This window comes from Numenius arquata, chromosome 9 (assembly GCF_964106895.1).
Source record: "Numenius arquata chromosome 9, bNumArq3.hap1.1, whole genome shotgun sequence".
Lineage (NCBI taxonomy): Eukaryota > Metazoa > Chordata > Aves > Charadriiformes > Scolopacidae > Numenius > Numenius arquata.
The window spans coordinates 42,289,818-42,305,280 of record NC_133584.1 but is presented as its reverse complement, the minus strand read 5'-3'; the positions used below and the strand labels follow the sequence as shown (position 1 = coordinate 42,305,280).

At 37.1% G+C, this 15,463-nt stretch overlaps 1 protein-coding gene across 4 annotated transcripts in view; it reads left to right on the top strand.

Moving 5' to 3' along the window:
- Positions 1–317: 317 nt before the first annotated feature.
- Positions 318–15,463, top strand: part of MYT1L (myelin transcription factor 1 like) — a 124,802-nt gene continuing 109,656 nt past the window's right edge. For all 4 annotated transcript variants that reach the window (XM_074154134.1, XM_074154133.1, XM_074154132.1 and 1 more), the window contains exons 1-3: positions 318–372; positions 555–588; positions 889–951. In XM_074154134.1, the coding sequence (XP_074010235.1) occupies positions 318–372; positions 555–588; positions 889–951 (152 nt within the window). The remainder of the gene's footprint in view (positions 373–554; positions 589–888; positions 952–15,463) is intronic.

Here is a 15,463-nt window from a genome sequence, read left to right as displayed (position 1 = left end):
TTTCAAAATATATGGGAGTAATCAGGGTTTTATGTTAGAAGTAGCCCTTCGAAGAGAGGAACCAGCACTTAGTTGTACACACTTTGCTGTGAAAGCAGGGCATGCAAACGGACTTATTAAAGTAGAAATTACCACATTTTCTGTTTTTAAATGAACATAAAGATCCTAAAAATTCCCTGTAAGGTGAACTTTCCCTTACAGGATTAAATGGAATTAAAATAGTGTCAATAAATTGTGTGAGAGACTGTATCAGTCTGTGCATTGATAGTCTGTGCATGCAGGATAAGAACATTGACTGCCTGCTAATCTATTCCCAGATGGAGGTGGATGCAGACGAGAAGCGCCATCGCACACGCTCCAAAGGTGTTCGAGGTACGTCTCTTGCTTCAGTAAATCACTCAAGGCCCCCGCTCAGGGTGACCTTCATCCTCCAGAATCTCTTTGCACGATTCATTCTGACCCTTGCTTTTACACAACCTTTCTGGTAATTTTCTGTAGAAGAGGGGTACTTGTAATAGATGATAAATTTTTATATATTTTCCATCTCTCTGCAGTTCCCGTGGAACCAGCCATACAAGAGCTGTTCAGGTTAGTGCTCTGAGTGTAAAATGTATCCCCATTAGCAATTTAGAAAATTCATGCCTTTTAATGGGTATAATGCACTTTCAAGTTCATTGGTGGTTTGCTCATGCCCTGCTGCACTGATGAAATTAATTCCCTCGAGACTCGCTAATAAAAAGCATCCCCTCTTTTTTTTTTCCCTTCAGTTATTTGATTTCTCTTTCTGTCTTTGTTGCCCTCCATCTCTGTAATACCTACTGCCTGCTTTTAGTATAATCTTTCTGCAGCACGCCGGCACCTATGTAATTAATTCTCTCTCTCTTGCAGCTGTCCCACGCCTGGCTGTGATGGCAGCGGTCATGTTAGTGGCAAATATGCAAGGCACAGAAGGTAATATCTGTAATTTTTCATAATTTAGTGAAGAGATTTGGTAAACAAGTTAGCTGGCATGACCTTGATAAACCAAACAATGATAAAAATTAGCAATTAGACATTCTAGATTCACTCAGATTCACTTTTTTCTTTCTGAATGTCGCACAAAATCGAACTCACGCTTTTGCTGAGGAAACTTGTTTTCATTGTCAGTTTTCTCTCAATTTTTGCATACAGTTGTCCTGCTCATGTGTTGCAAATTAAAATTTGTCCCTACTGACGTGTTGGTACCAGTGTGACTTCTGTTACTTAACGTATTTTATAACTGAATGAAAATGAGCTTCTGAACTTTTTAAGTTCGATGATCAGATTAAATTCAAACGTCAAAGCCTAAGACAAATGACAATAAGACTTCAGGGTTCAAATGTTATATTATAGTTATAAATACCTTTACTTCGGTTTCTAAACCATGATGTGTGGAGACTTCTCCTCTAAGAAAATGTTTTTAGCTGTTTATTGCAATAATACATCAAGGTAGCATATGTTACATATGCTACATGTGATTCAAATTAATTTAGAGCTCAGTCTTTATATTTCTGTGACTGCAATGTCAAGAGTGTTGTACACCTGTATAAAGAGCATTCCTTTCCTGAGTCATTTGTCCATGAATTTCTTGTGCAATATTTTGAAAATTTAACAGCTCTAGAATGCATGAATTTTTCTCATGTGCTGTGCATTTCATTTAACATATTTTATACAGAAACCCGTTGTGGGAGATAAAATGGCTGATGTTTTGGCCTTCTCTCCTGAATAGAGAGAGGTGTTCAAATCAGTGTTAAATTCTCAAACTGCTAAGATTTTTTTCATTACTGACTTTTTCAGATTTTAAAGCACTTGTGTTTATAAGTACATATATTTCACGTGAAATCTGGTAACTGCTTTGTAATGAGGGCAATATGGGTTTTATGAATTAAATTGAAATTATACATTTGTGGTTAAGGCATTTATTTGGAACAGGAAAAGATACCAAACAGCAACATGCCAGTCCACTCAAGTGCCACTCAGTCCACCCCTGCCTTTTTTCTTATCAGTGAATGAAGCTTAGGGACAAGTCCAGAAAATACTTTCAAAATTTGCACAAGATGATATGCCTGATATTAAAATGCTTTTGAATTATGTTCAACCAATGTGAACCATAAAATAATTAAATCAAAATTTCTTTTCCTAGTCTTTTTTCACTCATAAAAGTGGTAACATTTTTTGTAGTTATTTGAAGGATTTGGTTAGATTGGAAAGCTGATTTAGGGGAAGTAGCCAAAATCATTCTTCTTAAATTCTTCTTAAATCATTCTTTTGAAATCATTCTTCTTAAATCATTCTTCTTTAATTCACTTGTGACTTTTCATTTCAAACCATAGTTTTCTTTTGTCCATTTTATTCATGTAAATGCAAGCCTCACCAGTAATTAGTGAATAGCACCAAATCCTTCTTTTCCCTCAGAAATTTCATGCGTAGTCAACAGTTAAATGACAGGATTATAATGGCCTTTTCTAGTTACAAGATTGTAACTACATACGTTTCTTTACACTTCATGGGATTCATGCAGATTTCAAAAATAAAAGTCTTGAAAGATACAGAAAGAAACTCTTTAGCAAAAAAAAAAAATCTTTTTCTTCTGAATTTCTCTAACTTTGATCTGTGTGTCTGTGGTTTTGTAAAATCACCCTTTTGGGGGAGGGGGAAAGAATAGATGTGAGGTTTGGAAAGATTACATACAGTTTTGAGACATTAATTCCATATTTTGCTTTCTCGACATGATTCTGGTATGTCAGTACATGAACAGACTCAATCTTAGAGCTGTTAATTAAATGAAATTTTGGGCGGATACGCAAAGAATAAAAATTGGAAATACATCAAAAATTCCTTTTTTTCTACTGGCTAAAGAATTTGCGGGTTTTTTTATGTTTTCTTGCCACCCTGATTGCCAATTCATTAATCAAAATATATTTAAGCGATATATGTGTAAAAACACAAAGTTCTTTGTTGAGGTTTACAACATGCATATCTATTTTCTAAAAGAGCAGTAATTTCTCTATCTAGTCCAACCAACACCTAGTAAATTAAAGTTTTTGCAAGAATATTGAAGGAATTTATCTTTTTCTTTTTTATATATTGCTATTTGGGTGGGAAAGACCCTCAAACATTTCTTCCAAGGAAAGCAGACCGTCTTAAAAATTTGATGTGTTCAGGGAATTGCGTATCTCAGCTGATGCCTAACTCAATTCCGTTTAGACCTACAGAGCATTTTAATGAGGTTAAGACCTTTCCATTCACAATACCAGACCGGCTCATTATTAGGAATTAAATGTATTTGCTTCCACTAGATGTAGTCAGCGCTCTCCAGAATTCTATTTCTTCTATAATGTCTTGAAGTCTCTGGAATTTTGTTTTTGTTTTTGTTTTTTTTTTCCTTATAAATTTATGCTTGGAATACCAATGTGACAGTGAAAAACATGCTCGGATACTACATTAAACTTGAACTGAAATAAACAGATTCTTTAAAATTTTCAGACAGATTCAGGGGTTAAATGTGGTTCTGCTGATGAAATATCAGGTAGAACTGTGTTTTTACCCCATGTGTTTGTACCCCAATTGTATTTTTAATTATGAAAGTGCTGCAATGTTAAGTTCAGGGAAATGAGCAGGCCTTATGTGTCATTGATACTTCCTTTGAGATGTATCAAAACACAAGACTGGTACTAGTTAGGGTAACCGTGCTAACTGTAACAGCTTGTTGTATCATTTCCATCTTTTTGATTTTTCCTTCGTGTCAAACCTTAGTTTGAAGTGAAACCTTGCGTGTCTGACTTTGCTCTCAGCTCTTAAGCTTGGTGCTTAATTTTAGCTTGCTACTTGGGGATGCTAATGGACAGCTAAGATGGACAGCCTGCTCTGCAGGGCACTTTAGGGCAGGACGCCAGGATCTCTAAAATTAACTCAGCAAAAGCACCTCTCTCTGGTGTCTGTACAGAAAGCTCAGATAGATTAGCATCCCGGTTTGGGCGCTGAGGGTAAGTGCCCGAAGTTAAATGGTGTGCCTTCCTTCTTCAGAGCAGACTCATCTCGCTTTTTCTGTATTTTAATAATACCTAGAAACCTATCACAGACCCTGTCATAGACTCTCTAGCACTGTCTATGTTGCACAGTGTGAGGCAGTGCCTAGATGTTAGGGGTTACACAGATAGGACTTCAGTACCTGTTGTTTATGTTTCCAGACACCTGAGGCCACCTCAGCTACTCACAGATCATGCAGTTAAGGAAATGCATGTATATTTGCAGCATCAGGTCCTAAAAAATAAAAGGAAAGACAATGCTTGTGAAAGATCTGAAAACAAAAATATAACCAAAAAATAAGCCACAGACACATTCAGAGAGTGGTGGACACAAGAGAAGAATTAAAATCTTAGTGAAAAACAGACCCTTTCCCTGGGTCACGCTCCTGATACTGTTTGTTTTATTTGCTTGGTAGCTCTTCATGTCCATTGTGGATAACAGCGTAATAATGAACAGTACTCTTATACATTCAGAGCTGTGAGTTAATTTTGAACAATAAGCTTGGACCAGATCCTTGGTACTGAATAATTTTAATTGAATACCTATAGCTGTGAACAATCCATCCGGGTATATAGCAGTTACTCAAACCACACCAGGAGAGCGTTCCCAGAACTGTGTTTTCAGGATGTCTGTCGGCTAAGCGTCTGAAGAAAAACATAGATTTGAGTGTTCTTTCATTGCAATTAGTAGGAACTTTGCCAGTTTCATTACTCAACTTTAAAGACAACTGGATTCACATTCAATGTATACAAATATAAATGTAAAAGCCAGTCCACTTTCTGGGCTAAGTTTTGCAGGTGCAAATCCCGTAGTTACTCTGGAGTAACTGAGCGCAAACTGGCCGATGTTGTTTACTGAGTAGATATGAATGATGGTTTTAGAACTATTACACCCTGCTGTGCTGCTATGCATTTAGCATTTTCTTTAAAACACACCATATACCAAATGGGTGCCTATGGTTTGCCATGTAAATAGTTATGTAGACACATCATAAAAATCCTAACTAGATTCCATTTAAAAAATACTGATTACATGCAATGGCCTATTTTTAAAGCTTCTTAACATCATAGTTTGATTTTTTTATCAAGTAACAAAAGCAATTAGATTCTGTAATGGCTTAATCACTTGCCAAATATCACATGCTTCTGAATAAAACACATTCTAACAGATAAGAGCCATAAAAAGAATCTTAAACTGGTAGAGTGGCACTATGTATATTAATTTAGAAATGTTTTAATGCATATATCGGTACATATCTGAAAGCATTGTATAGAAATTAAAACAAAACACAATCTTAGTCTGAAACGTAATGCATCAAATTTCAGTGAAGAATTAGTTAAGGCCAAATGATAAACCCTTCAGATTTAAAATGGAAATACTGATCGAAGTCTTGCTGTATAATGAATTTCAATTCGATTGCTGAAAGTAAGAATTCAGATGAAGTATACAAACTTAAACATTTCATCTGCCACGAAATTTTGCGTGCCTCTTCTTGAGTTCATATTGCATTTGTCAGGGATTTTTTTTTTCATTAATCACTGATACAATGTCTTGCAAAAAGAAGTGAGTCTCAAAAATGAAGAGGGATCATAAAATAATGCTTGGATCTATAATGCGTGAGTTGTCCCAAACCTTATAAAATATACTGCATTTTAATTTTCCACCAATTTCTCAATATCAACCAGTTCTTTGTCGCTTTACTAGGCTGTCTCTGTTTCTGTTACATTATACAGATAGAATTGTTTTGACCATCTTTTAATTTTTAAGCATGAGATTTGTCACTTCATACAAGAGATTTATTTGAATTTATGAATACCTTAGAGTTTAGCATTGCTGTTTTGATTAGGAAAAGCCCCACGTACCCTTGTATTGCCTTGGTATTTATATACTGTAGTTTAGTTGTCTATATTTTAGAACAGAGTGAGTGAAATAATTCAGGCTCCCAAACTTCAAAATTAAAAGACTGAAATGTCTCTCTCTTATTAGAAAATTATTGAATTTCTGTGGCTTGTTGTGCCATATTTCTTATTCAAATTTTTTCATTTCATATACCTTTTCACCCACCAGTTTGATTGCCATGGCTGCAGCCGTGGGTGAATAATTGCCTGTCTTCACAGGAGCATGTTCTGGAGCTAAAGTCGAGTGCTTGCTTCCTGATGTATGCCTCATTTGGATTCTGCCGACAGCCTAGGGGCTGTATTATTCATGCCTTGACAGATAGCACTCACTAAAAGCATTGGAACAGGGCCAGGTACTGGCAGAGAGATAGTGGAGCATTGCAACTTGCAACTGAGAGGAGCATCTATAATACAAAAAAGAGAAATCCTCATACCTCCCTTTTACTGGTCTCACTTTGATGGAGAATTCATTTGCATCAAAATAAAATACCCTAAAAATAAATGCATTTTTTCTAAATCACGCTTGAAAGTTTAACACAATTTTCCACATTTAATTGCAAAGCTGATTTTAATTAGTAAGGCCCTGCATGTGAAAAATGAAGATTCACTTGGGTGAGTGTAACACATTGCAGTGTCTGCTGAATGCTCTAATTAATGTATGGCTGCTGTACAACAGGGTGCACTGTGGGATATTTATGAAAAATTCTGTGCACGCAGCCAGTCTATCTGTATTTTAGTTCTTGAATCCACAAGAATAAATAACTTTCCCCCCTTTATTCTTTATGAGACATCATTGTGCATGCCATCACTCCATCCATAAACTTTATGGCATGCCTGTCCTTTTTACTATTTGTCAACGATATTATAAATCAGAAGCCAGGACATACATATTTTAACATTAATTTGATAGCAGAGCATGGTTGCACGCTGTGCAGAACCCAAGGTCCACTGATGCATTTATGTTAAAGCCTAACCACAGAACAGTGAGGCCCTTATTGTTGCTTGCTTTTATGATACTGTGAAAAATCCCACTGAATGCTGGAGGTATAGACAAATGTATATTCATTTCTTTCTAAGCTGATAGGCAACCTTTATTATAGTGTTAACTAATGATACAAGGATTCACTGGATATTTACCTGAGGAAAAACCGCACTCTGGCACTGTGCAATTTAATTCTATTTCATTCAATGGTATATTTGCTAAAGATTTTGGTAAATGTGGTACATACCAAGAATAATATTATAAATGTATTTTATATAAAGTAATCCACCATTCAGGGTTTGTAAAAAATATTAATAAATGAAGCTTCACTCCTTTGTTAAATCCAGCTAAAAAGAAAAAAGTAACTAAGTAAATAAATACATAAAACAAGTGAAAGAGCATAGGGATTTTCAAACAGAACACTGCAAACAATAAATAAATGTGCTGACAGAGAATCCATAATGTATTAGAGGTCTGTATTGGCTGCTGTCTGGATTCAGCAATATATCCTTTGTCTGATTGTTGATTAATGATTAGAAAGGTGCAAAGTTGGGTCTGAAACGCCAACCAAATAAACACCAGCAATCGGCGTGTGGCTCTGCATGCTAGTGGCCATTGTCTAGAGATGGACAAAGGAACCACAGTTCAGTCCCTCCTACCACCCTCTGGATTGGGGATAGCAATTCCAGTGGCAGCAAGTTGCAGGATCTGCATGTGCCAGGAGTACTAGCCTAATAAAGGAGGGGGTGGAAATAAAATCAGAGGCAGGAGCATGGAGAGTGCTGAGCCAACTGTGCAGCAACAGCAAAGAGCAGATTTGGGATGCCCTTTCTGCAGTGGGTCCCCAGGCTTGTATGTTGCTGAAATTATATGCACATTTTCTTTCAAATGGGAGCTCCTGGGCATATTTCTCGTCCACTTGGAGCCACAGTGTTTTCTGTGGAAGGATCTATCTGGAGATGTTGCCATCAGCCACTAAATAAATGAAAACCATGCAGAGAGTGTGGGAAAGAAAATTTATCAAAAAAAATAAAAAATAAAAAATAGAAAGAATAGAACATCCAGTAATACTGGAGAGATAATTTCCCCAACAAGATCCTGGAAGTAGCTATACACATTTTTCCTTTACCTATGGGAAATTTATTTGGTTGGCCTGGTAGCTTTGCTGAGAACATCGTGTTCTCTTAGGAGAAAAATAAATTGTTTGAGGTTGAATAATTTGTGCTTTTCATAATGGAAAAGAGGATCTACAGAGTTGATTCACACATTTCATCTCCCCATGCCTCTGTTTCCCCACTTGTAAACAGAAAGAGATTTTCAGGCATCTTAAGGTATAAAGATAGAAACATATATGGAGGACTATTACCAAACTCGGGGCCCAAAATTCTGTCTGATATTTATCTGGTATTTAAATAATGGTCTGTTAAATGACTATTGATGTCAGAGCAAGTCTAACCTTACACTACAGTGCATTTTGGATCAAAATATTTTTCAGGAGGACAGAACAAAATTAACTGATTTGTAATGATAAGACAATTTTACATTTTGAGTCAACTCTAGTTTCCCTATTTCGTATTTTGTGAGTTATTTGTACATTTCTCTAAAAATATTGATTCTGAGATTTAAAAAGCTGGGAGTATTTAAGACACCTGTTTATTTTATATGTTAGTGATAATATTTAATAACAAAATATTTAGTGATAATGCAGTCATGGTTTTTAACCTTACATTGAACCAGAAAAGCCATAAGCAACATTGTGCACTGGGTTTAGGGTAGGTATTATGGAGCTGCCTGCATCCTCCTACCAACAGTTCTTCTGAGCAGCAGCAAAGCTACTGTCTGTGCAGTTGAAAAATGGCCTGTGGATTGGAGATTCCCAAGTCAGGACTTTGGAGACAGATTAATTTACTGGTGAATACTGGCAGCTGGATAAACAGGGAACCCCATCTTATTCCTTTCTCCAGTGTCCGCACCAACACAACAGAGATAACTTAGAAAAAGATTTTTCCATAGGTGGCACACCTGCTATCAGAGAATAGCGTTGACCTACACCTTACTCTCCAGCTCAGTGAAAATGATCTGAACTCTGCTAGAGTCATCAAAAAAGGGGCAGGGGAAATTACAAATAAATGAAGCTATAGTTATATTTTTCTTTCAAATATGTGTATTTTATGAGATCAGGCACCCTAAGTATTACCTGGGCTAGCAAAAGAATATGAAGAAAACAGCAAAACAACTCAAATATGAAGGAACCAGAAACCATGGTCCATCTGGCTTCTGTGTGTTCTAAATCACTAGACCACGCTAGCAGAAAAATGTAGGAAAAAAGGGAAAAAAGAGTAGTTTGGTGGGTAGATTTTTTTCCAAAAAAACCCCGCAATGATGTGTCTTTAAAGACTTATATTGAAGTTTTTCAATAAGTTGAGACAGCCCTTTCAAAGACATCACTTCTTATTAGTGGTTGGTATGAAATACTGCTTCTAGTGGTGTCAGCTCAGGACAGGGAAAGGAGAGGTACTCCTGAGCCATCTTTGATGACAATAATAAATCTAAATAAATACATCCACAGTACAGAATCAAATGCCCGGGGGGCAGATAGCTGCTGAAGACGTCCTCAGCACTATACAGTTTAGGACATTGTAAATGGTGATAACTTCAACCAGATGAGTGGACCTACCAAGTTAGTTTCATGGCTGCTCACCTGAATCACCTTCCCAAGAAAATCTTGACGTTTATTGATTACCTGAAAAGGGATTGCAGAACTTAATGTCCTTTCACTATTGGCAAGAACAAGCAGCGCCACACTGTAAGTATGCATGGAAGAGTGGAGAAGGGATATAATGCCTAAGAGAAAATATTCCTGTGATTGAAATAAGCCTGTGTTTTAAATCTATGATTTATGATAAAATGTGTAATACTGTAAAGCCAAATGAGACAGGACAGGATATGATTGGCTTTAAATGCCAATACCAGCCATTTAAAACAGCTTTTTTAAGTTCAGTTCCCTGGGGCTGGGACAGATTTCTCTGCCATCATTTTTTTTATTTAATGTAATGAGCCAGCCACTAAATTAGATGAACAAGTAGTGAATGAATGCTTTCTGTCCAACTGATACTCATGAAAGAAATTCACCAATGATATGCACCTGCTACTGTTTTTTACCCTCATAATGTCTCCATGAGAAAATCCTACCTATACTTTGTGAACAGGGAATAGGTGTTCAGAATAAATGCCAGAGAGAAAAACTGGCACATGTTTGACTTCTGCTTAAAGTCACGCAGTCCAAAGTGTTGACCCTCATCATCCCCCCCTTATTTTGTGTCTAACTCGGAGGTCAAAGTAGAACTGTGCTTTTAACAATAAGCTTCTCCAAATTTCTAGTGTTCTTCCAGGAAACATTTATTTGAACACCTTGATACCTATGTCATTCTAAGTATGTGGCATAGTTAGTGCACCTCTAACCTCTTATCTGCTTGTTCCAGTGTAGCAAGTGTTTTTAAAGTCCTCCAGTTTGCGGTCTGTACAAAGATGGCACTCACACACTATTTTATTCTTTGTCAGTATAAGTTAGGACATGTTTCTCCCATCTTCTGGGAACTTGCATTGACTATATAGAGGTTAAGATGTCAGGATACTTGTGTTCTCTTGTCTTGATCTGTTCTTATTTTACGGACAATAATATATCCAAAAGGAAGAGGGAAGGATATAATTTTGTAACTTTGAGCAGTCTCTTGGAGAGAGTAGAACCATATTTGCAGCCCCAGCATTAGCACTTCATATAGAAGATAGACACTGAATGGAATGAATCCTTCAGCAGTAGCAAAGAACATGTAAATGGTTTCTTTTGCGTGAAGTATTAGAGAAGTAGGCACTCTCAACAAAGATTACTGTAAAACCTCATGAGCAAGCAGTCTTCAGAGAGGTGTAAAATGAAGCTTCAGTTACCCCTGGCAAAAGAGGATATTAAACACTACTTTCTCACACATTTCCGTATGTTCTAGATTAGATAATGGCTAAGGCTGGGATCATGATTCCTCCTCTGACTGTCTCCTAGTCAAAAGACTGAGTTCATCCCTGTTTCTTTAAGCAAAAAGAAGGCTTAAGGCGATTAACTCTTGGAGCAGAAATCCCCCACTACAGAAAATATCTTCCAGTCCAGATTACAGTGTCTAAATTCTACTGTGTGTTAAGTGCCTACATGTCCCTAGGTATTAGAAGAGGAGCAGACATACCTCACTTGGATGTTAGAATTTCACTGTGTGGCTATGCATAGAAACTGAGAGCTGTAATGCATTCGCTCCCTTGGTAAACCAGCAGTTCGTGACTCTCCGCTACCACACAAGAAATTTGCGTCACAGCCAGAAGTTGAGTCATGGCTCGGAATTCTACTCCAGTGTACTTTTGCTTTAGAACATCCTTCTTATATTAAAATTTAATTTATACAAAGATTAGCAAATGATTTCTTGCTATTGAGTATTTGCAGGGACAGTAAGAATAATGTGCTAGAATTACTGACACACTGTTTAATGTAGATCTTGCCTGGGCATGGTATCTTCCAGGATGATCAATGAGGGTTGTTTATTGGTTCTTAGTAACCATAAGGATTACTTCAAGAGAAGGGGACAAGCAAACAGTCATCTTAAACAAGAGTATATGTCATATATGATGAATATTCTCTGACATGAATCTTACAGATGTCTGCATGTCACTAGTCACCAAACAAAGGGTGTGGTTTTGAAACCTATTGCTCAGAGAATTCTCTGGATATCCTATGCTTTGTGAAAGGAGGTAGAAGATACAAAATCCCAACTAGATGGATGGCTGCTCTGTAGCCAATTTACTGTGGTGGCTGTATTTTGTGCTCATAAGGCTTTTTCAACTATTCCTTTCAAAACATTTCACAAGTGTTAACACAGTAGCCTCAGTGCATTTTGTGATGTTAAGTATTTGATTTCAAATGACACCAAAGGTCGTATTGCTTATAATGTTGTAATACACAATAGCACATTGACTTACAAGACTGGCCATAGCAGCTTTCTAGTAGTGCACGTTTGTAGCATATAGAAGTTTGGGATGGAAAGTGAAAAAAAAAAAGAGTTCATTTATGTGTCTGAAAATGGAGGAATAATTCTGACAGAATGCAACTGCATGACTCTATTTTGAGCAGGGCTTTGGAATTAACATTTCTGGTTCTTAAGACACAGACACTTAGCTCTTCTTTTCAATTCCACGTGATGTAAAGTATTACCAGCTTGCAGTCCTCTGTCCCTTCCACAATGGCGAGCTAAGAATTTGTTTCAGTGCTATTGGCAAGGAAAGCGTACTGCTCTCTGAGTCATAGTACCGTCTCTGCAGCACCTAGGTGTTCCTTGGATATAGTGACATACTCAGAACTGACGTGGCCTGGCTTTGCTTAGCTTGTGAGACCTAAAGAGATCTCAGAGAAAGATGGACTCAGAAACTGAGTCAGAGTTACAAAACAAATACCGTTTTAGAAAGAACGCAAATAAATTCTGACTGCTGTGTTAACTTCATACCTTAGCAGTCAAGCTTGCTGCTTATAGTTACATTATTAAAAAGATGTAGGAGGAAGGACTGAACAGTTAAAATGGCATTGACTAAAAGCGGAACCATTTATTTAAATTGTCATCATTTAAGCAAAACTATAAAACAGAGAAAATATGTAGCTTTTTCTATCTACTATAATTTTGATTGTTCATTGACAATTATAGCAATCAGTCAGATTTAGATATCACAGTTTAGTGGACAGCTCGGGTAAAACCACAACAGAACTATCATGGTTAGTTAATATTCGCTAGTAGCAATTTCTTTTTTTTACTTTTTATGTATACTATGGATTAAACTGATCTCTTGTGTAAGCAGAAATAGAATTTCATTACTCTTACACCAGGGCAGTTTTTAATTATGTTGCTCTAAAAGTCTGTAAAAAAAGAAGTTCCCAGGAAGACAAAAATTTCTTGGCTGATCTGAAAAGCAGGAATAATACCAAACTTCCTAATTTTTAAGATGTAAGGAAATTTAGAATCATCTGGTGCAGAGTCAGGAAAGATTTACCTACTGGCTACATTACAGTATAACTTTGCATGGTAGCAGATAATTTGAAGTAACATCATATCTATGCAGTTTATCATCCCTACCTTCAAAACCCTCTAGGTATTATGGACACTAAAATGTCTTCTGATACCTGGCCCACCTTCTGTTTAGTACACTAACCTGTTCATTAGAGAATAAGAGAAAAATGGTTTCCGTCATTAAATTTCTGCATCTGATTTTCAAAAAAAACCATTTAGTCACATAAACCAGAATATAAGCGCAAGCTTCTAAAGCACAAATTAAAAGAGCTTAGGTACTAAACTCCAAGAGAAGGATCCACAAAAATCCCGAGTCCGTAGTTGATCAAACTTGTAATAGAAAAGCTATTTATGTATACCCAGAGGTGCTGCCAGTTTAGCTAAGCTGTGCTGCTCGGTGCTTTCTACATGCCAGAACATTTGAGATTTGCAGACCACGTGTACTTACGCCAGCATCCTCTGACACAGTAAGCACAGCAGGCATTCTCTGCTCACGCTAACATGCAGGGACAGCACTGATTTCTATAGACAGCGTAGCAGTAACATCCCTTTTCACTGAAAAACGTTGTGATAGTGGTGCAGCCTGGACCAGCAATGAGAATGCTACCTCAGGAAGCAACATACTGCTTCAGTTTCTCCATCAGCCTGATTGAGCCCAAGCACATTGTTAATTAATTCCCAAGTCAGAACCATACCGAAAGGATGACAGGCAAAGACTGACTAGGATGAGGCTGCCTTCTGTCACAGCTGTTGAAGCTGGGCCTGTGGACAGAAAGGAGCATGAGGTTTTCTACAGAGAACAGAGAAAGAGAGAAAAAAGCTAGTTTGATGATTAAAGAATTCCTCTAGAGGAACCAGATTAGGAACGATAACAGGTTGATTGGGTTCCAAAAAAAAATACAAGAAAGGATCTTCCATTTTTTTGACAATTGTTTCAACCTGAATTTTTTTTTTTTAAAAGGCAAAGAACAGTAGCACACTGCCTGTATCAAAACAGAGAGCAATAAAGTAGCCACCCATACTACAGGCATGATTTTCGTACCTGCACCAGAAAGTGTCTTTTTGGATTATGAGTCATATTTTCAAGATGATGCCTAAGTCAGAGGTGCTAGTAGCTGCAAATGTCAACAAGAGAGAGGTGATTTTGGAAACATTCTTTTCATGGTACTTCATATTTCTCAGCGTAGATACACCACAGTCAACATGCTTGCTATAGGGACTCCCAGGCTTATATACCTATATATTACCATTGGGGAATTTATTCACTAAGGAACTTAGTCATCTAAACTTAAGTACTTTAAAGTTAAGTGTGCTGATATTTAATGTTGCCACAACTATTCCCATTATAGATCTGTGCCCCAGATATATAGGGACCATTTTTAAAAGTGACTAATGCATTGCAAACCGACTTTCAATGAGACATAAGCGTTAAGCATCGAATGCCTCAAACTATTCAAAAAATTTAAAGTAGTCTTTGAAGTAACACACACTATCTAAAAAGTTGCCTTTCATCTTATAAAACTAAAGAGTCTGTTCCTCTTCTTGCCATCTTCCTGTTAACACACTTGTACTTCAAGCCATTTCCCAATTTTGGGACCCTGTGCTCCTTGAACAGTACATCGTTCTGGACCTTTCTCTATTCGGTCTTTGGCCCTTGCTACCTTTCCTGTCTCTGCATCTTTAAAACTGAGCAGCTGAACTGCAGAGAGGGATAACTGCCACATTTCCCTGTGAAATCGAGCCATAGGAGGTATATTGGCAGCAGATTTTCAATGGAAACCGCCATTTCCACCCACAACCCAGCTGCCACATTTAAATCATGCTGTGTGGGGTTTCCACTCCCTTGGGAGGCTATTTTCATTTTCCTTCAGAGACTCTTCTACAGTCTAATAGAACTCACTGTCAGCTATAAAAAGTAACATTATATACCGTAGTATTTTCTTTTTTTTAATCGTGATATGAGTCAAGTTGGAGCCTCACTATTCTGGACTAGAATGTGATGGAATTCAGTTAGATTTTTAATTTTTTTTTTGTCTGAACAGACGTCCTTCCTTTCATCAAATATATCAAAAAAGGCCAGATTAAGGCAAAGCCATTTAGGCCCACATCTAGAAATCTGGCTTTTGGAGACGTGATTAAGCCAGTAGGTAAGCTTCCACTTTTAAACCAAAGAATTTCTAATTCTTCTTCTAATCATGAAAAAAAAAAAAAAAAAGGTTTAAAAAAAATGAACTGAACATAAGAGATTCAGTTTTGTCCTTTGAGTCTGCCAACAGCTCGAACCAATTTCTTTAAGAGAGGTGAGCTAGTATCTTAGTGGGAATACTACATGCAACACCCCCTGATATTACAGCAAAGTGACTGCTATGTGCTGCAGAAGGAGACTGGTTCAGTCGATTATTAGCACAAGCAAATATGCACCTTTGAGGGTGTAAGTCATGGCG